The sequence below is a fragment of the Pomacea canaliculata genome, linkage group LG1 (genome assembly GCF_003073045.1).
Source record: "Pomacea canaliculata isolate SZHN2017 linkage group LG1, ASM307304v1, whole genome shotgun sequence".
Classification (NCBI taxonomy): Eukaryota; Metazoa; Mollusca; class Gastropoda; order Architaenioglossa; family Ampullariidae; genus Pomacea; species Pomacea canaliculata.
Window position 1 is genome coordinate 38,944,159 of NC_037590.1, and position 22,246 is coordinate 38,966,404.

General features: G+C 42.9%; 1 protein-coding gene across 10 annotated transcripts in view; it reads right to left on the reverse strand.

Annotated features, from left to right (window-relative positions):
* Positions 1-2,741: 2,741 nt before the first annotated feature.
* Positions 2,742-22,246, reverse strand: part of LOC112576414 (trafficking kinesin-binding protein 1-like) — a 53,877-nt gene continuing 34,372 nt past the window's right edge. For 9 of the 10 annotated variants that reach the window (XM_025258808.1, XM_025258800.1, XM_025258816.1 and 6 more), the window contains 13 exons: positions 11,165-11,241; positions 10,620-10,736; positions 10,171-10,268; positions 9,812-9,905; positions 9,550-9,628; positions 8,926-9,131; positions 8,504-8,721; positions 7,920-8,111; positions 7,436-7,585; positions 6,801-6,952; positions 6,313-6,459; positions 5,919-6,021; positions 2,742-5,677 (listed from right to left, as the gene is read on the reverse strand). In XM_025258808.1, the coding sequence (XP_025114593.1) occupies positions 5,152-5,677; positions 5,919-6,021; positions 6,313-6,459; positions 6,801-6,952; positions 7,436-7,585; positions 7,920-8,111; positions 8,504-8,721; positions 8,926-9,131; positions 9,550-9,628; positions 9,812-9,905; positions 10,171-10,268; positions 10,620-10,736; positions 11,165-11,241 (2,159 nt within the window). In that variant the 3' untranslated portion in view covers positions 2,742-5,151. Of the gene's footprint in view, positions 5,678-5,918; positions 6,022-6,312; positions 6,460-6,800; positions 6,953-7,435; positions 7,586-7,919; positions 8,112-8,503; positions 8,722-8,925; positions 9,132-9,549; positions 9,629-9,811; positions 9,906-10,170; positions 10,269-10,619; positions 10,737-11,164; positions 11,242-15,582; positions 16,551-22,246 lie in introns of those variants that run through there. The other variant, XM_025258792.1, reaches the window with a different exon arrangement.

Below are 22,246 nucleotides of genomic sequence, written 5' to 3' on the forward strand. Positions count from 1 at the left end.
ACTTTCTCGTTTGCTCCGAATCCCGAAACGTTAATACAAATAGAATCAAACTTGCTCACAAAAATTAAAGAAACTTTACTAAATTTAATTATTTTGAAAATTTTATTGCAAATAAACATTAAAATGTTATTATAGATACCTTACCTATTTGCCAAAAAGATTCTCGTGACCGCGTGAACTCGATGGTATCACCGTCATGATACTTGTCACGTGGTATTGTATCGCGTGAACTCGCCGGATGAGGAAAATGGTTTTGCCCTGGAGAGGGAAGTCAGGAATACACGCAGTGTTGACAACTAGCCAGTCGTCTCCAGTTACTACAGTATATGATCAACAGGCAGGGTAGAGATCTCAGCTTTAGGGTCTGAGAGGTGAGGCGAAACGGCTTCCATCTGAACATACTATTGTCTATAAACAAAATAAAAATAGAATATAAGGGAGAGAAGGATGAACAGAGACAGGTGACACAAACAGAAAGACAACTGAATTTTGAAACTTTTTTTTTTTTCGCCATTTTCCCCTCTGTATCTCTTTATCTTTCTTTACTCATTAGGGGGACCGATACAGATATTTAACGCAGCCTCAGGGTCGGGGATACGATCACGTCTAAAAGTCAGCACCCCGTGTACTCTTTCCTAGCTTCCCTCGCTCGGGCGAAACCATTTTACGGGGTCATGACTCAACCTCCAAGCCATAGCCCGAAGCAGCCCTGCGTACCGTAACGCGGGCGCTCACTCACGCCTGTGAGAGCCCGTGATACCCTTCGCCCACCGTGGGCGCCTGTTAAAATGGCGGCTGACAGCGAAGTAGAGAATATAATTTTGTTGATTAGCTCTATAGATTAGCTCTATTAGCTTCGCGCCATTTTCTTGACAATATGTATTGTATCCTAGAGAAATGACGTTTTATAGTCTAGACAATTGACCATGGTTGAGTGGAGAGATCTATCTAGACAGGCGGGAAAACCGGCATACATGCAGGGACTAGGAGTTTAATTATGGAGGTTTAATTAACAGGGACAGACAATTCTTTATTGACGAGAAGTAAAATAAGCAGGAAAATGATTTTTTTCAATTTAGCCCTCGCCCTTTACTGGGGAAAAAATAAGTAAATGAAGTAATTAAGTACTATAAGAACAATTAATAGTAAACATAAGGTAAGGTATCAATTAAAGGAGAGTGCAAGGTGAATATGTATAAAAGTGGTGGTTTAGAAAAGCATATATCTACAAGGTTTTCTGGAGTTGAGAGGTATCTCTAGAGGCCTAATCTAATTTTTGTGAATGTATTTGGGGTCGAAAGCAGTTCAGGGAGGCTGTTCCATAGTGTGCACCTTGAGTATTTCCGTCTTGATTTTGAAAAGGTATAATCTAGGAATGGGAATATTAAGCTATGGAGAAGTTCTAGTATTATTGGAGGCAAAGAGTAGAGATCAAGTCTTGGCAATAGTTCACCCGTCAGTATTTTGTACATAAAAATGCATTTCTTAAATTTAAGTCTATCTTTTAGGGAAAGGTCACCCAGAGAGGTGAAGTCATTTTGGTCTATATTTGGTTTTAGCTGAACGGCTTTGATTGCTTGCCTCTGAAAACTTGAAAGAGGTTTCATGGAAGCTCCACCAGCAGAGTCCCAGAGAAAAACATCTAGAAGAGGGAAAGGTTGATCTGGACAAAGAAGTCTATATTTCTAAGGTTGAGGCTTCCCAGTTACAAGGAGCGGTCCGGTGGCGCAATGGTTAGCGCCTGTCACCAATACAGTGAAGGTTGGCTGCCCAGAGTTCATTTCTCGTCTCGGGCACGCTGTTCTTTCTCTGCACGTGGCATCTGTTTACAGGGCTGGCTGCTTGCCGTAATATAGCCTCAGTTGCTGACACGGCGTAAAACACCAACCCCCCCCCCCTCCCAGTTACAAAGTCTCTGTCTGGCAACACTGACGCATTAGTCCAGACCTTGACCGCCCAAACTTGTCGGCCAACACATTGCCCTAGTGTATAACTGGAGGTTTGACACACTGCCTGGTTAAGGACAACCTTAGGATAGTAATGATTGACATCATGAAAAACAAAATATGCGTAGTGTTTTTGCTTTTTACAGTGCATGTTCATGTAAGCGTGCATAGGGGAGGGGGTTAAAGCATGGCCTGCTTACTGAAGTCAAGTGATTCTAGTCGATGAATGAGACACCAGCTGCAAACGTAACATGGCTTGAATAATTATGTTTGTCTCCACAACCCTTTATACTGCATATAGTTGTTGATATTTTGAACCATGTTAGTAACTGCGGCCCTTGGGAACAGCTGGAGAATAATAATGTGTGTCTGAGGCAAGATCTGAACCCACAAGTGCTTGACCACTTCATCACAGGACCATTTATTACACTTCCTTTCAGAAGCGGATTTCTAACCTTTGCCACAATCACTTAGGCTACCAAAATGTAACACATACATTAGTTCTTCACTAGTCAATGTGCATCCCTCACCCTAGAGCAATGCAGTGTTGGGCACAGTAATACGGCCAGGACCAATTTGGTAATCAGAACATTAATGAATGATTCAATGCTCCTTACACTGTTTCTGTTTTGGATGTGTGCATGTCTCAATGCTTATTTACTAAGATGACAGCCACAATTTACCCTGCACGCATTCGTTCTTTCCCACCAAGCAATGTTTTCTAACATTATAAACCTTTGTACCTCTTCTTTGTATCCCATTCATTTTAAAACAACAGCAGACAGGCAACAATGCTTATGCTATTCATTTCTTTATTTTCCTGTTCAAGAAAGATCATGTATTTCATGGATATGTGTTGCTCTTAAGGACAGGAATGAACATGAACCTCACCCAATGATGCTATCTCTGTAAGAACATTAGTGCTATAAATAAAACACGATTCAGCTGAAAAACAGCACAATGCATATATGATAAGAAAATTTCTGTTGCTCAAGTATTCTAAATCTCTTTTTTTTTTTTTGCCTTGTTTATTATTGTTCCTTTATTTTCTAATGGCATATACACAATGTGCATCCATGCATGCTTACATTTGCACTTTTGTCCTCAAATGCAGCTGCTGCTTGGTAAATTTGGTCATAATTACACAATTAAGTTCTGTAAATAATAATTACATCTACACAGCCATAATTGGAACGTTAAAAAAACATCAAAGCAATAACACACCTTCAATACAATCACAGGAAGGTGAACTTTTTTACAGCCATTGTTTATCATTAATCAATAATTCTCCCTTTATGTTCTTTAAGCAGTTAAAACAATGTAAAACAAAAGCTATGAGGAATATTAGCAAGGAAGAAATGTGACAGTGCAGTCCTGCCTGTTCTGTTAATTTACTTTTCACAAATATACAAGTACTTCAAATAATTTATGTAAGTCCATCTTATTTTAAAAAAAAGTATTAATTCCCTCACAATTACGGTAGCTTCACAGAAGCTACAGGTTTGAGACTGTTTTTTTAAAGCTAAGGAATGCTATTCTAGGCAGAAAAAGTTTATATACAATTAAGACAAAACATTTATAAGCTACTTTCTTCAGCTCTAAGCTGGACTGTTAATGATTAAGATGCAAGCTTCCAGATAACGTGACTTTCACAAATAAGTCATTCAATAAGCTAATGTTGATGCTTTGATAGAAATTAGACCATCTGCACTTTTCACCAATCCAGAAACCAAACTGCAGTAAGACTACCCCAGAATTTTGTTTTGGTACTCTCGAAAGTTTAACAATGCATCAGCAGGAAGGAAGTAGCCAGTAAAAGCAGCTTCCCAACTTTCAGCCGATGTATTCTCAAAAAGCACTAAAAAACCAAAACAAAAGAATGGGTGTAAAGATAGTCACAAGATTGTCAAGGAATATTTGTATATATATATACAAAAATGGAGGAAAGTCCATGCCCTTAAATGAGGTCCCCAAAAATTATCTTCTTTCATTAATGTGTTCTATATTACACTGTACTACACAAGGGTGAACACCTAAACAAATTCTTGTCGTTAAAACTATCTGATGCAGTTAAAACATGCTTCCCATTTTCTAATTCCTGATTGACAACTTTCACTGTCAATCAGCATCCCCAGTCAGAATTTTCAACAACATTCAAGTTCACAAATGGTATGCAAGTAAGAAAAAGATGGAAGACCACAGAGGTTACCAACAGGTTAATACAGGATTCTCCCCCCTAACCCATGCAATCTCATGTCATCACTACCCACTTACTAGGCATCTTGCAGCAATAAAAAATATATTTCAAAGGTCTGGATATGTCAAAGCTACAATAACTTTCTGATTACATTACTTCAAATCATTAACAATGCAAACTAGAGTTAGCAGTTGTTTCCTGTTTCAGATTGACAAGATTTTATGAGTAAAATTTCCATTTACACAGCTATAAAACTTAGACATACTTATTTACAGAGCTAGTACATTTATACATATTTACACAGCTATACAAGTTTGACATACACAAATTTACAACTGCCAGTACACTAGCTGCATGCCTGTGGGGTGTATGATGTGGAGATGTCTGTACAGTCTCCCAACAACGATCGCTTTATACACAAGCAAAAGGAAAAAAATGAAGAGAAAAACAAATAAATGAAAGACATTTGGCACTCCTATGACAATTTACAAATGATTTCACAACACATCCCTCATTTGATAGGGCCAGCTTCTCAAAATGAAATGATCACCATGATATAGCCTCAGTTGCTGGCATGGTGTAAAACCAAATCAAAATGAGAGGAAACACTGTTGGTAGTTCTCTTTTTATGCATATATGCACATGCACGCTGATGCACACATAGACAAAATCTATTCCCTGCAGTGTGAACAGCACTGCATCTTTCAAAAAATTCACTTATTTCTCACAAAAGGCACAGCTGAGGCTGTACTCAATGCACAGTCCTTTATGACTTTCTGTAACTCACCCACCTAAATTAGCATCCATTGTGCTCAAACTATCTTCACACATCCCTCAGGCCCAAATTTTCCCCAAAATCTCCTAACAGAGAATGGAAGAGCTGAATTTCCTGACCTCACCCACACCCTGACCAGCACCCTGGTTAACTTTCTTCCATTTTTCTAATGACCACAAGTTTTTTTTTTACATTCATCATCTGCACACCACTGTTATCTGTCTCAACACAGGTTACAAAATACCATTCTTACGAAATGATGCTATAGCACCAAGAACCCCAGTGGGACCGCCTCCAGTCAGCACAGAACTGCTGGAGATTTTGGATTGAGGTTTGGCCTCCCCAGAAGTAGGAGGTAAACTTGAAGTATCACCTGAGATGGGGCTCACTGTTGGACTGGTCTTGTTCCACAGAAGAGAATAACCTGTGCTCATAAGCTTGCCAAAAAGTCCTGAACTTGTGCTAGATGTTAACCCCTCACCAGCAGTTGCTCCAGCTTCAATCAGAGAAGTTGATGAAGTTGTCTTGGTGATGTTCGCAGAGGTAGTAGGGGTGGGGCTGAGCGTGGATGTTTCTTGTAGCGATGTGCGAGAAGCCACAGGATGAAGCAGAGACCTAGTGGCTGCTCCTTCTCGGCTTTCCAATATAGCTGCTAGTCCCAAGGGCATGCTGTAGCCTGTGCCTGCACGGCTCTGTCCTTTAGCGCTAGGGCCAGTTGGTGTGGATGTACCCAACGAAGGAAAAGAACTACCTGAGGCACTGTAACAAATCAGTCAAAAAATCATGGACATGCCTTTCATTAATAGAAGTTAGGGGGTAAAAGTGCCCATAATGTTGTAGCACCTACAGTGGGTGGATTTTTACACAGTGGCTACTAGATGCTGGTTTTTGATGACACAAGTTTGAATAAACCAAAAAGAGGCTTTGTTGTCTTTTGGACTTCAGCGGAAAAGATAGAAAATGGACGAGATGTTTGGTATCTGGGCTGCTGAAAGCTTACCTGTGTGGAAGGTGAAGCTCTCCTGGATGACTGACTATGGAGTTAGTAAAGGTGTATATCATAGAGCTGTCATCAGCTCTTCGGCTTGGACACAGTGGAGAATCTGCAGCATAAGTCCCATTTGGTTGAAATAAGAGCTGTTCATGTCTTAACCACATAAATCATGGCAAATGTTTCCTCCTTTATCTTGTGCATTCTTGCAGAATAAAAATGGTTTATCAAACTATGATCATCAATATAACTTCTGGAAAAAAATTACAATTTATCTTGTAAAGGCTTTGCTCTGTTCTTTAGGTTGAGCTCTCTTTGTCTTCTAATTTTGTGTAAGCCTGCATAAGAAAGAGATCCATTAAACTAAATTTGATTTGATAAACCTAGTAATATTTATATTTACCATCCTCCTCAAAGTCACTCAATGTGTACACTTCTCCTTCCAGATCCAGCTTGCGTTCTCCTCTAACCTGTACCCCTTCCCTTCGCTCAAACAGTCCACCCAAATGAGGCTGAGCTAATCTCTGCCAGTGCTGCAGAGTAACTGAGCCTAGAAGACAAGGAACCAATTTACATTCAGGATAAATTATAGCTAAATAATTGCTCTGTAGTGCAGTCATAGAAGTTCTTGAACTACAGTAGTACATGTATTAGACAATTTATTGAACGAAGAAATAACATGCTGCCATTTTTATTCTTCGGTGTTTCTAATGGTCATCCCTTTCCCACATGTGCATGTGTGTGCTAGTGTGCATCACTATTAATGTATTTTAATGTATGCTCATATGCACAAATGTCTATACCCCTTATGACTCTGTGCTCAACTGACCTGTTGCTTTTTTGTCTTAATATTGGAATCTCTTATTGGATCTCTTTATGTGATGATCTTACCTTCCAGAGGCTTCACAATCTGCAGCTTCTCTGGAAACTTGAAATGGCGAGGAGTAGACTGACTGTTACTGTAGCCCAGGTATGAATACCCACTGGCAGGGGAGGCCCAGCTGTCAGGGGTCCTGGGCTGGAAGGGACTGAAACCCTCACTTCTGCAAACATCACAGATCATGTCTGTCGAGCCTAGTCACCTTTGTCACATCTAGCTTCATTGGATAACCCCTCCTGAACTAGTCTGTGAAATGTACAGCCTGAAATGTGAAACATCCAACTCCCACCACCATCCCCACTCTTGACCAGAAACAGTTTCTATACTTCATATGTGTGGGATGGAACCACATGAGCTCTGAGCCAGTTAGAAAATCTTAAATCCTGTTTTCGACTGATTTTCAGAACCTTGTCCACACCAAAAAACAAAATAAACAAATACACCATACATTTACATGGCTCTTCAACATTCCCCAGTGAGAAGGAACACTGACAAGGGTTCATGGTGACCTGCCCTATCTCCTGCAATCTTGCTGCAATGTCAGCCAATAAGGCATCTAATTGGATGTTTGCATACTCCCATTACTTATTTGTGGCCAACGTAGATGCACTCATGTGTTGACGAACAAACCGAAATGCAAACATACCTTGTTTCTCTTTCATGAAAGCCCTGTTTAAGTTGTGCCTCAAAGTCCCTTTCATTCAGCTCATTAGCCCTTCTCATGGCCAGGCGTCTCAAAGCACTCTCAAGGTCATTAGAACCAGGAATTCCAGGTCGACCTAGCTCGGTGTTAGATCTGTAAGGAAAAAAAAAAGGCAACTATTTATGTGCTCATAACTCAGTCCTCCTCTGTACACTCAATCAGTTAATCTCACTCTCTCCACACTGGTATCAGAATGAAGATTAAAGCACTGTTCTACTTTACTAATCCCATTTCTCTCCAGAACCATGTTACACAATCCAACCAACGAGATGCTTACAAATGCAAGGTAAGTGTTAGTTGCTCGATTTAATTTACTTGACTGGAACTTCAACCCAAGATTCATAATATGATGGAAGGATCACAGTGACTGAGTCCGTTTGTTTAAGGAACCTTTGAAAGTACTGGTACCAAATTCCAAGCCACTCACCCATACAGGCTGTCCATATCTGCACTATAACCATCACTGATTAAAGACTCAGAGTCAGATGGAGCATTGGAGGTTGGGTCCTTTGTGCTTGATGTTGATGAAGTGGACATGCGGACAGAGCTCTCTTTGGAAGACTTGGATGCTGCCTTACGTGCTGCTCTTGCTGTTTCAAAAACTTTCCAGCTACGAGACCTGCAGCAATATTAATGAACATGAGTTGTCACTAATGTTGAAAACACTCCCTTTATTTTCACCTGCCTCTGGGTAATAAAGCATTAAAAAAGTTACCTTTTGCCATGGAAGAAAAAAAGAAACAATGTTCAACTAAAAATTCACTGCTAGTAGTTCTAGATTGCTAGCTGTGAAGAAAATTCTTCTCTCATCCCAATTGTCTTCAATGTGCATTGTCCATTTACACAATCAACCAAACTACCCTAACATTCAACATGCCTCCCCCTCAATAAAACTCATTTCCTATTACAGTGGGCACTACAGTATTAAAACTGTATGCATTGTCTGCATAAACTAAAAAAACAAGGAAGGCATAAGGATATTTGCTGGGACATTTGAACACATGTACATACTTGCGTGTCTGTTTTTCTTCCTCCTGTTGCTGCAGCGAATTTTGAAGTTCAGAGGCAAGGGAATCTGCACCAGCCCCAGAGGCAGGTTGGAGAGCTGAACTAGTGTAGCAGTGCCTTGTGGCTTTAGGATTTCCCCGGCTTCTGTGACCCCTCAACTCATCCTGCGCTTCTTCAAGCATCTCAAACAGCTCATCGTACTTGTCCTGCTGCATGCTCAACTGCATCAACAAATATCCATTGATAATAATTTTTATCTTTGCAAAATAAACAAGCAAACAACATTACCATGATCATCCATGCTGGTGGAGTTGATGTAATGTGTAAACGAAAGGTACAATGCTTGCAGCACAAAGAAACTCCTGAGGCAATCTGGCTTTCCACTTTGACAAGTTGAATGTGTTTAGAGGCATAGCATAAGTTACCTCCTTTGTAAGCTGCTTCTGGGACTCCTGAGATGCTTGAAGCTTTTCTGCCAGGTCCATATTTTCGATGGTCAGCTGTCTGACTCTTTTGTGCAAGTCAGCCACCTGAGCAAGAAGGCATGTGACCTCTTCTTTCTGACGACAACTTTCTTCTGTCTTGTAACGCAGTTCTTGTGCAAATGTTTCTACTTGCTGGTTAAGCTCCCCTGCAAAATTGGAGAGTGCCCATTCATATACTTCATCTACTAATAAAAAAAAATTCCGTGCAGAAAAACTTAAGAAATTAAAATCTTCTTGAAAAACAAATTTACTTGCACCATTATAATGCAGGAAAATGTGTCTTCTGGAAGTGCATAGGATACAACTGTTATACCTTACTATAAAATATATGTTATATTTTGATGTAAGCTGTTGTAGCATGCTTGTGCATTTTGTCTTGTATTTATACCTATATCTCTGAAAATTTGTCTTCTGATGTTTTGGTCTGGGTTAGTCTATTGTTAAGCAAGGAATGCACTTTATTATTATTATCTCTGATTATTTTTTCTTTAAATCTTAGCATCTGGCAGCCTGTTGTGATGGATTTCACTCCATGGTGCAGTGGCAGTTCTACAAGCAGCATACCTAATTGTTGCAAGCAATCCTCCACCAGCCTTTTTTCTTTATCCTCAAAATTTTCGGTGTCAGTACGCAGCTGTGCACTCTGAAATATTCATGAAATCACAACTTAGCTGCAATCATTACAGTTTATACTTGAACAGACATATTTCAAACATCCCAATTAAGCTGATATTGTTCCAATTTAAATGTACTAATGAATAAATATTCAAGACATTTCATTAAGCAAAAGTCATTCAAATTTGAGTTAAAAGTTACGGTGGCACACCTCAAGCCGCAGGGTGATATTTTCTTCCTCCAAGGTGGATACTTTCCTCTGTAGCAGTTCGATGTTAACCAGACCAAGGGGACCAGTGGGCTCCCTGAAATTCATACACAAATTACCGTGAAGTCAATATAAATTTTAATTAAGATCCAAGATAATGCAGAAAAGATGTGACAGAGACTAAACATTTACTCACAGAATCATGGATATTTTTGATGTGATGGATTCTATATAAAATATTGGCTCTGAATTTTACTGTGGACATCTTCAGTGACAAAAATTCAAACTTGCTCTCTCTCTCTCTCACACACACACACACTCAGGATTTGTACAGAAAAAAGGAAACAAAGTATTGCTGTTACCCTGGGCTACTGTCAGATGAGGTTTCATCCTGGAAATCTTGGCAGTAGAAGCGAAGAAGTTCCTCTTTCATAGACAAGTCATGTTTAAGCTGATTTACCTGTCAAAAACACAGCAGGATATGGATGTTAAATACTCTTATAACATACTGCACCAATGCCCTGGTGGACGCTTCCAATAACTCTGTCTACATAACCACTTCATATGCAGTATGGAAACCCTTCACCTGCTAGTAAAGCTGATAACCTAGCTCTGTCCTGTTAACTAACCTGTACCCATTGTTGATGCAATGGACTCCAGTAAATATGCCCTCACAGTGGACGCACTAGCTGAGAGAGGTTATGGCTTAATGTTCCTGATGTTCCTTAATGCTGAGATGGTAAGCAAGTAACTAATCAAAACCCCACTCTGATTACTCAAAACAGCATCTGAAGGTCCAGCTGAGGCTCACCTTATCATTAGCATGTACAAGTTGCTCCTCAAGAGCTTCAGAGCGGACATTGAGTTCTTTGTTCTTGCTCAAAAGGGTCTGGCCGATGCGTGCAGCTAACTCAAGATCACGCTCCTTCTGTTATTTTCACATAAAACATTGTTTCTTTTAAAAAAAGCAATATCTATGAACAGCACCAATCTTTAATATGAGAATTCCCATCATTATGTACTTTTTCCTCATCCTATCACAGGGATAGGGCATGGCATCCATAAAGTACATATATATTAAGCACGTTTATAAAGCAAACTTATTATCAGGCACTTTAACCACATAAATTTATGACATGGCTTCAAGGCTGAGTAGATCTCAGTCACAGTCTCTCTCACTTGGTCACTTCCTACTCTTTCACAAGTTCTTTTGATGTAAAAAGTTATGTTTGAACTTCCCTCATACCATAATGACTACCAGCCATATACATTAAAAGTGTTTTCCATGTTGGTGCACCCACACACATATCTAAGGATGAAGGATAGTCAAGTGCCAGAAGCGATAAAGAAACTCACCTCTTCCAACAAACGGGTGACAGCTTCAATGTCATTGTAGGTTTTTGTCATCTGTGTCACCCTCTCTGCACATAGGACTGTTAAGACACAAAAAAACAAACTGTCATCCATAGTGTCTTACAGTCCCACTACAGACCTACACTATCATTTGTCAAATCTGGAGGTTTCAGCATGTCATTACATTTTCTGAAAGACATGTTTTATTAATGACCAGTTAATAATTGATTTTAAAAAATGATATTTTCTTTATTGCATGGAGTTTACTAAGGTTTTGGCTTTCAAGCGATACTCTATTTTATAAAAGAGGAACACATTTCACAACATAAGAAGAGTTTGCCAAGAATGTTTAAGTGATACATAATTATTCCTCCCATTAAATTCCTCTTGTCCTCAAGTCCTTGCTCACCCTCCCTCTGTTTATAGGGAAGGGAAAATAAAGCAATTGTGTTAATTTATACTCTATGTTGCACAGCTCTGAACCGGATTGAATTTTAATAAGGACAATGTAAAGCATAAATTATCATGTACTAAAAGGCATGCAAAATCAACTTAACCAGTCTTGTCTAAATGTCCTAAGAATGTTTCATCAATGCCCATCTTAATATTGTCACTGTCTACTGCTTCCCTCTCCCAATCTCAATCTCACAGACTTTAAAGACTGGTTTATAAAAATAGTCTACAACATTAACATGCATAAACAATTTAACAATTATGGCAGGGAAAGAAAAGAGAACACTTGAAAAATAGTAAATGGAAAAGCACTAAATACAGAAAATCTAGAACAGCAGCCACTGAGTGACAGGGAAGTTGGGGACACAGAAAGGTAACATAGTCTGGAACAACCTTGATAACTATACACATTCACAAATCACATTCATTTATATTTTAAAATAACTAAACTGACTAGATAAATCTCTACACTTTCCATGAACTGACGTACGCCAGCACTAAGGGGCAATCACGTGGTCACGATCACGTGGTCCTGTCTACAGCAAGTGTAAAGTGACAGCACTTAGTACCTGTCCTCTTGCGACAGCCTTAGTCAGATCTTGACAAACCGGTACACAATACAAAACAACAAAAATCCTACCCGACAGTGTTCTCTTTCCATCACTGTAAGAAATGTGTCTAATCACATGCATATCTCCCACCCCTCTGCAGTTCACGACACACAGACATAGCGGTCTTTCCTGATTCCTCCCTCTTCTACCTCAGTCCTCTATCCAACAGTTCAACTGTCTCCCCCGCCTTCAACATCTCCTGACTGTTGATGCACACCGACATCCTCTCATCAACAGCCCCATCGTCCATTGCCGTACCCCCTGTCACGTCTGGATGCTGACGACCTCAACACTACGGTGTTTATGCCGACTGTAAGCACAGGCCGTAGGGAGCGAGTCCCGAGCGACTTGTGATCACTGGAGAGAGCATCATCCATCTCAGACACGCTTCTCGGGCAACAGTCCGAGTCTGATACCCTGAAACGCGCTACAAGAATGAAACGTTCGTGCCAGTCGTCTTCCCGTCACCCCTGACCTTCTCACCTTGCCCTCGTCATCTCCACCCCAACCCCAACGTCACTGGAGTTTGTGCGTGTTGGCAGGTTACTATCTCGAGGGCTGACACAGCTATTCCCTCTCATCACAGGATGTACTCAAACAGTCTGCACCCTTGTCAACCTTGAGGGGAGCGGGTTAACTGTAACCCTGAACTCGTGATACGCACGCGCTTGTAACCACATTACAACACCGACCTCGTGGTTCTTAAATTAACCAGTGATGAGGTGGAAGAGGAGCCTCATCCTCGACTATCTTCAACGTTGATCACGGATCACGAATCACGGCCGTCAAATAGAGAAACAGGTTATTTTATGGCAGACATCGCATAAAGAACATTCGTCACATTGTGTGTGAGAGAGAGATGAATGAAAGCTCGTGGCCACGGAGGTAGAGAAAGAACTTTCTACCTCATGGCATCCACAGTTGACAGTATCGAGGGAATCAAGCTCTGTGGTCAGAGCGTTCCTCGCGCCTTCGTTGCCAAGTTACACACGGGGTAGGGCCGCCAAGAAATGGGGTCTGACCAAAATACATCCGCCGAAGGATGAGGAATCTGTGTCACAATCATCCAGTCCCAGCGTGACTTCCACAATTGTGCAATGTCACTGTCACCACCATCGTATCTATGGAGAGGAAGGCCAGACTTTCCCTTGTGACGCCGATAACGACTCATTGAACTGAACCGAAAAGAGTAACGATAAAATAAAAGATAACAAGCACGACTGTTGGCGTGTATCAGTGTCTGTAGATAGCGGGCTACTACTACAACTATACAACTATCAGACGACAGAGTTATATATTCCATTTCAAAACTCTGGTGTCAACAGTTTACGGTGATAAACTAAGGTGAAATAGAATCGTACAAGAGACGAACATTACTAAACATTACTGCCACTGATTTTTATACCTTCCTTAAAAGACATATATTCTTTCCATAAAAGCTTTAAATTAAAAAAAAATCGACAACACTTTCCAAGAAACAATATTAAAAGAAGGAAATCAATTTTTTTCTCAAAAACTGAAGATTACTTTATTAAAGGGCCTTTCGTTATCTACTGGACTATTCCTGTCCCTCATGGTGAACTGTGATGAAAGGAGAGGAACAGAGACTTTGAAAGCTCTAATATAAGTTATCGTTGCTGCTGCCAGATATTTAAACCACACAGCCCTCAACAGTCTACGAAACATTGCTACATTCAAACTTTGCTGAAATGTTGCCCTCTGCGTGGTAGATGCTCATGCCAAATTTCAAGTATTTCTGTCAGGATACGGAAAAATAGTCATAACAACGCCACCTTCCACCTACAAACAAGCAAACAAACAAACAGGTGCAAGCACGTTGCACAGCTTCAGTCGTAACATGGTCTGCACCTGCAACCTTGCCTCCTGGTGTCTTGCAGCTGGTGCAGCTGCCCCGCCACACGTCCCCTCCCCTCTACCCCAGCCAGCGCCGCTCTGTGACCACCAGCGCGTGACTAACGACCAACTGCCTGTTGACGGCGCCATCAGCGTGCACAGTTCACGCACGTAGGCTCGAGGGCAGTCAGGTGACAACTCGCCGTGTAGGTATTCAATGATGCGAACAAGAAATGACAAACGTCCGATTAGTCACGGATAAATTACCATCAGTGTTAAAAAGAAAAAACCCACACACAACAACCCTCAACACCCATTTTCCTGGCGCTCTCGGCCCGTCCGCTAATTTTTCGCTGGACACCAACCATCCGCTCGTTCCCGAAGTGTCGGCCTATACCTGTCATGAACTGAACCACTTGAACCTAAGATCAACTTTGCTGGAACTGTCACAAGTGCACGTGCGCGAACGAGTGAGAGAGTGAGAGAACTCATGCAAGGTTCTTCTGCTCATCTTCACAGATGGATGGTGAGGGTCAAGGCGCTCTGCTACTATAAGCCATTTACCCGACAGACAGTAAGTAAAGAGTTAATCCGACTGTCCGTCTGCTCTCTTGGTCGTTGTCAAGTGACCGTGAGGGACACGAAGATCAGGGACAATTAATTCCCAGTGAGACTAAGTGTGTAGAACTTAGAAGCATATCCTCGTCTTAACAGTTGCAATATTAATAATATCAAACAGGCAGAGTTAATCTTTACAGCTGTACACGTGTGACGGGTAGTGTGTTATCTTTACGAGTGTGCGAGTGATACTTGTTATCGTTACAAACGACCACAAAATGGTGCTTTTCCGTCTTTTGTAGGAATGAACGCAGAATGTAATACAAAAATCGAAATAAACCGCAGGTGTAATGACATTTTTGTGTGTAACCCTTAGCATTAAATGTGTAATTATTTTCCCAACGCTGTAGTCCGTCGACTGGTACGACAGCTGCAGAATGAACCGACAAACAATCTATTGCCTGTGCGGTGCAAATGATGAGAAAAACATTGATGGCGGAGTTTGTTCCGAGTGGACGACTTGTACCGCGCGTGACACAGCAACGGCACCTGATTTCTATTTTTTTAAGTGGACATTGCTACCCCTGTCCCCACTCTCACCCCCACTTAAAGAGTGGGGCTCAAAACAAAGAAATGATGAAAAAAAAAAAACTGGACAAATCAAGACAATAAATACCATAAAGAGAAAAAAAAAAAAAAAAAGACAGCAAGCGGTAAGGAACTCGATTTCAGAATTGAGATGTTATCTCCACTGGCACCGCCAGCGCTACGACCAGTCTGGATAAGTTTGTTCATCACGAGCTGCTGCCGATGTCAAGAGTTAGAAGGTATCCCCCACGGGTAAGATGGGAGTAGGAAGGAGATGAAGACACCGCAACAGGCCATATATCTGCACATCAAAGAGCTCGGGCCAATGCTTCGCAAGACCTATCGCGATATACTCACAATCAAAGATCTTTTGGAAGACCTTCTCGGGATTGGCCAGCATCTCCTCGTCGGAGAGGAATCTGCCCACGGGGGTGCTGGGGTCGGCGGGCGTGCTGGGCACGGTCTTGACGAAGCGCTCCGTGTAGCTGACACACACATCCCCCCGCACGATGCGGTCTGGCATGCCGAAGGCCGAGTTGTCGTACGAAGCTCGCCTCTTCATGTTGAAGAAAGTCGTCTGGCGCGAGCTCTCCGGATCGTCGTCATCGTCGTCGGCCCGTTGTCTGCTGCCGTTACCATTCTCGTCATTCATGTTACTACTATTGTTGTTGTTGTTGGCCAGATCCAGCTTCTCGCCGTCGATGGTATCGATGGACATGGCGCGGCACCTGTCGTTGTTGTAGTAGTCGTCTTCGCTGCTGGCGTACAGGCTGTCCGAGGACATGGTGCGCACTAGCGTGCAGCGACCGTGGCCCGGGCAGTCCTCGTCGTCCTCGTTAATGTTGATGCTGAAGTGCACGCTGGATGACGACTTGGTGCCCAGCGTCTCGGCCAGCGGGGCGTGCACGACGATCTGCGGCACACTGAGGGACCGCTCCATGCTGCTAAGCGGATGGTGCAGGCAGCTCTGGTACTGCCAGTTGTCCATGCGACAGGCTGCTGGAACCACGCGCTGCATCAACCTGGAGAGTGGCGCACCAAAGTCCAGCTGCAGTCCCTTTCTTTTTGGTTACAATAAAAGAGGAGACTGGCCGTGTGTCCACAAGACCTGTGTTTGTGCTAATATGTGAGACGGTCTCCAGCAACAACTACTGACAACAGCGAATGTCGCCCTGCCCACACCCTCACACCTGCAATGTCACCTGAAATGTCTTTCAAAACTTCCCTTGTTGACAAAGTGCGCGCGGCTGAGTGGCAGCGGTCTACATGGTGGCAGCGAAGTCGCCCCTCCTCCGACTCCCGATCCTTTCTGGTGGTCTGCGGGAATGGCTGCAGGTTAAATACAGAAGGGAAATGTAGGTCAGGTCAGGTCGACGGTCTGTGCGCCTGACCAATCGCAGCCTTGTTTACGTCGTGACGTCGCAGCCTCGACCTGCGATTAGACGCAACAGCTGCACCCTGGCCTGCGAGTGGTCGGCCCTGAGACCCGGGCTAGGGTACGAACACACAGGTAACGGGGTGGGCGTCGCGATCGTGGCGAGGTGAGCTGCCTTTAACCTGCGAACTCACTGATTGCTTGAAAGTCACGTGTCTGACCTCAGTCCTCCCCCCCACCTCCCCTGCCCCACGTGATCCGCTCACCTCCTGTCTAACACAGTCTAGGTCTCCATTCATACAGCTATAAACAGTTCCTGAATCGTGTTTTGAAGTTTATGCATTGATTATAACTGTGACCACAGGTGAAGCAACGTAAGAAAGACGTTAAATTTAACCCGTTGGTGTAGCTCCCGCCGATTCGTCAATCCACACTGCAGGACTTTATCATACTTTCTTTCCCTCCCGACCTATTTTGCTCTGCCATTCGAGGAAACCAGCACTCAAGGTTGCTCTTCCATCACCTCGATTATCTAGATAATTGGAGCATTGAATATTCACACTTTATGCGTAAGTTGAAAATCGAAAAGGATGAAAGTAAGTAAGGGGATGGGGATGGGGAGGATGCAGGCAAGCTGGGGGTCCGAGTACGTATCGAACGCTGTTTGTTGTCGGCACCTCGCGCACACCACGCGATGTTTACATCGCACAGCTCGCGATGTGTTGGGTGCACCCCACCTTAAGGACGACTGAGAGTAAGTTCTCAGGTAATGTCCTAACCATTGCTTATGATCACCTGGCAATCTGCTTGCTTGGCCACAAAGGCCAGCCATCACCTTTTCCGACAATGGAATCAGAACAATGAAGTGGTTAGATCACTCAACCCCCGAAAAAGCGCCGCACACCACTCCCACCCAACCACTCCAGTCCATCCTTTGTCACGTCCACCCGGATCAACCGTGGGCTTTCGTTTTCATTCATGCTGCCGTCAGTGTCCACCAAAGTCCATTGCCCTTTCCACGGCAGGGTCACTTGGTCGCGCCCCAAGACAAACGTAAACAACAACAAGCCGTGTTTAGACCGGGCGTACGTGCGTGTAGATAGGCATGGCGGGGTCAGGCAGCTCTAGGGTCAAGTGCAGGGTGGGAGGGCACCTGCAGCTGTTAGCGGGATCACGCTGGCGTTTACTGGGGTACTCAGCCTTGACCCTTCTTCCCCTGACGACCAACAAAATCCGCCCAGCGAGCTGGACGACGAAAGGCCTGTCATCAAGAATAACGACGATGGTTCAGACAAGGATCTACAATCACTGAAGTCCATGGTTTACCGCCAGTCACCTGACATGCGTAGGATGGAGGTCGTGAGCTTGGGAAGAGGGTGAGTGTGGGGTGGGGTGGCTTTGGGGGAGAACGGGACTCGATCCGTAACGTGTGCAAACAACAAGTGGCCACAGGTTTGACTGGTGGGTCAAGGAATGATATCAAACTGGCGCAGCACGAGGCTGTTAACATGATTTATTACCTTTAAAACAAACTACTTTCTGAAGGGCCTCTCAAAAGCTGAACGCCACTTTAAAAATGTAAGAGTTGAAAAATGTAAATCATAGCAGCTGCAAAGACCGAGAAACACCGTTTTTGGCCACAGCTGCGGCTAGCGGATTGTTACAAGTTCTTGGTTGTTCTTGAATGTTTCCAAGACTTCGGTCCCTCAGCAACATTACATAACTCCTGACACTTTCAGTTCTCAGTTTACGAAATGAAAACGCAGCTCTTGAAAACTAAATCCTCATCTACATCCTTCCCCTGCAAAGCATTTTGTAACCAAAGTCATTTATCCCTAATATAAAAAAAAAGTCTGAAACGACAATTGTGCAGAGAAAAAGTGTTTGTAAGCTAATTAGATGAAAATTCCGCTTTTCTCTGGTCTCGTTATTTCAGAGCATGCAGACGTGCAGAGCGGGGTCTGGGGGTGTGTGGGGGGCCTGGGGGAGTGCGGGGTCCAAAAGCAAAGCACTTGTTATCCTTGACCAGTGAGTGTGGTGAGTGGGGGAATGGTGGGAGGAGGAGGAGGAAGAAAGAATGCAAGGGTATGCAGGGTTACCTACTCGCTCCCACTGCGCACAATCAAACACACCCCGAGTAAACTCGCGCACTGGCATTGTCAAACAGAGAGCAACGGCTGACACTTCACGTGACTGCTGCATGCTACCCGCGTGCGCATGCGTACAGAAGTCCATCCACGTCGGCAAAGGTTCCGGACCACTTTTTCCACACTTTGACAAGGACATCTATTCTAACAGTTGTCTACATCGCCGGCTACTTTAAAATCAGAAGCCGGAAGCCGCTTCTAAGAAATGACATCCGAGCTGCTTATTATTGTCAAGGTGCCATTGGCTGCTCTCGCCACCGATTGGTTGTTCCTTAATGAGGGGCCGTGTTAAGACACAAATGACTCACCAGCTTGTAACATCAGCCGTAGGAGGAATTAAACTAATTGTATTCTGTCGGCAAGGAGGCCCATTGTTCAGTTCCATACATGTCACAAGAACATACTTATTTCTTTTCTAACCACAAAAAAGGCAGCGATCTCCATGTACCTGTAACTTGAAGCCAAGGTCCCTGGTCTACATGCAATCCTCTATTTTGTCCTCTCCTACCCTTCGACTTCCTGCTTTCACGCATACCCTCCCCTCAACCACCACCCCACCTACACTTCGACGGCTGACGGGGATCACCCGACGGTTTGAAAAAAGCAGCCCGTTAAGCATGCGACCAAGTGCATCCCTGCTGATGTGCAAACATGCACGGGTGCACCTTACATGTGAAGCGGACTGTGAGAGAGATTTGTGCAGGGTCACCGGGGTAACCAGCCCAACAGTTTTGTTTCACTACCAACAACACATAAAGTGACACACGAGTCCACCCTACCTACAATACGATGTCGCACACATCCGTCAGGTGTCCAATAAAGTTTTGCGCTGTTGGTGTAGCCTTTCTATGATGCGTTCTTTTACCGGTTTAATACCGTTAACAATACTTTACAAAAGAGGGTTAACCTTTGGGAGGTCTCTCATTGTGTCATAAATCTTTATAAGGATACAAGGATACATATCAGGATTTAGTTGTGACTGTGCTTATTTGTCGGAGTAAACCATTTCTTTTCAGCGAATTATTTTATTTTGTGTGTTTAGGAGGATGTGAGAGATGTAGAAGAGGGCTTGTGTTGTTTTATTGTTTGTTTTGTGCTACCTGACACAATCATAAAGTACTACCTTCCCCAAAGGCGGGCCAAAATCGTTTCAAACAGAATGTCACGGTCTGTGTACAGCAGACTGTATTTTGTGAATACTGTAAACAACAGGCTGTATTTAGTGAGTACTGTAAACAGCAGCTGTATTTTGTGAACAGAACAGAAAGTCATATCGACTGCGATATTCAGTTTCGTTTTTATTTTTGGCATCTGCTAGTCTCAAATTATGAAGTCAGTAAAAGCAGAATCTAGTCGAAATTTCTTTACAATCAAGTTTGTCCAGTTTATGCATTATTTGCCTATTCAAACACGGTTTCCTTCGGTTGTATTCGACCAATCACCATGTCCGTCATTTATCCTATAAAAAAAGAGAAATCCTTCGCTTTTCCCTCCTTCCTTCAGTAAATTAACGGCTGGAAAAACAGAAAATCTACTTAAATGACCTTTAAATACGGTATTTTAGCCGTAAGCAACATGTCTACCCATTCTGAGTAGGCCAACTCAGCAGAGTAAAAGTGTTTCATGAATACGAAGCTCATGGGATTGTTAAGGCTTCAAACGAAGCGAGTTGACGACGCAGTTTATGGCAAGACAACAGGAATCAGCAGAAAAGATCCTCTTCAAACAAACCGTTTCTCTAAATGATTGCAACCACCACCTACACCGTTAGCCCCTCACCCTTGCTATCCAGGCGAAAGGACGGTGACGTGGTCACGTGATCGCAAGACGACACCCTACCCGACTGTCGTCTCGGGTGAACTTCGGGGCTCTCGACGAATACTGGAATCCATAACTTACTTCTGCTGTTCTAACTGCCTTCTGCTGTTTCCCCTGCGACTCTTGGAGAAAACAAAGCTACCAGCACTATCATCACGGCCACGGGTTCCACACGCACGTTAATTTGACGGACAGAGCCGCAAACTCCACAATGGCCGACAGGTTCCATCACAGCTCAATAAACATTTGTTGCATTCTGAGCCCAGTCATGCTAGACCACAAAAGTCCTCTTATCGTAACATAATTTTGCTTCGAATCAACGATATGACCAACGAACACTTTTGTCATCCGGAGCATTAACCCATTTATGTCCTGCTGGTTTTTGTGTGTGTGCGCTCTCGTTGTTGAACTCTCTAAAATAAATATTAATGACGACAGTGAACATGCCACCGAGGAATGGACAGAGCTGTCCCGTACAATGAAGCCTTCTGCCGCGTGCATTTAAAAACTATCCATGGGTGCGAGCAGGATCTACGAGCGAGAAACAGAGAGCATGTCACGAACTGCACACAGACAATTTCGCCATCTCACAAATGTAACCGATACTCACCGTTAAAATGAAGTCAATGTTCACAACTAAACTTTTATAAGCATTAATTATCGCAAACACAAAAACAGTACTTAGGTTTAATCAAAGTAGCTCAAGGCTTTTGATTCAAGCGGATGTAAAGGATACTTGTTAGTCAACTGTCGGCGAACTACTTGACATTTAAAAACCTCGGCGATAGCGGAACTCGAGAAAACTCGGTTCAAGATGATTACTGTCCCACCGGAGAGGTGCAGGGGCGGTCTCAAAGAAAGAGTTAAGCAAGATAATAATACAGACAGTGGGACGGCATGTCAACACATAAACACACACACACAAACACACACACAAACATCGGTGTTGTTCACACCAGTTCTCCCCGTAGAACCCACTCGTTGCCAGGGTTACTCTCCACTTGTACTGGAAGTCAAAGTCATACGCCAATGGAGACAAGTGATTAGGGAAGCAAACATGTTTACCAAATTACACAGCTAAAATATCGTAAACATTAAGTGGACTTTTCACAAGAGAAAGAGAGAGGGGGGGGGGAGGAGTTGGGTCGTGAGGGGGAGGCAGTGTCATACATATACTCACTGTGCACTGATAACTGAATACTCAATTTCTAAATAAGTATTTTTTTTCGAGTTACCAAGATAAAAAGGTTGTAGTTTATGTCATTACAAAACAAAATCAGATAAGACACAAAGTGTTATACGTATCTTGATAAACTTTCTCTGACATTTGTAAATTTAATCCTTCTTCGTCGTAACCTCGAGTTACAGTTCTTTATGTCAATTTTTACATTTTCGAAAATCCTTTTGAAATTAATTTTTTTTCTAGTGATCGCAAATCACATTTGGACACTTTTAGTAGTTTCTAGTTGTGCAAACTGCTGAACTAGTCAGGCCACTAAAAAAACAACTCAGAACACCACACACGTTCATAAATATGTTACATATAAAAATATTTATAAATATTCGCTTCACATTAACATGCACGAGCATGCACGCTATATTTGGGTTTCCACAACAACAATTTATCTACCACAACGCACTCAGTAGGCGCGAAAGTAACCTACGGGTTTCGTGATACACA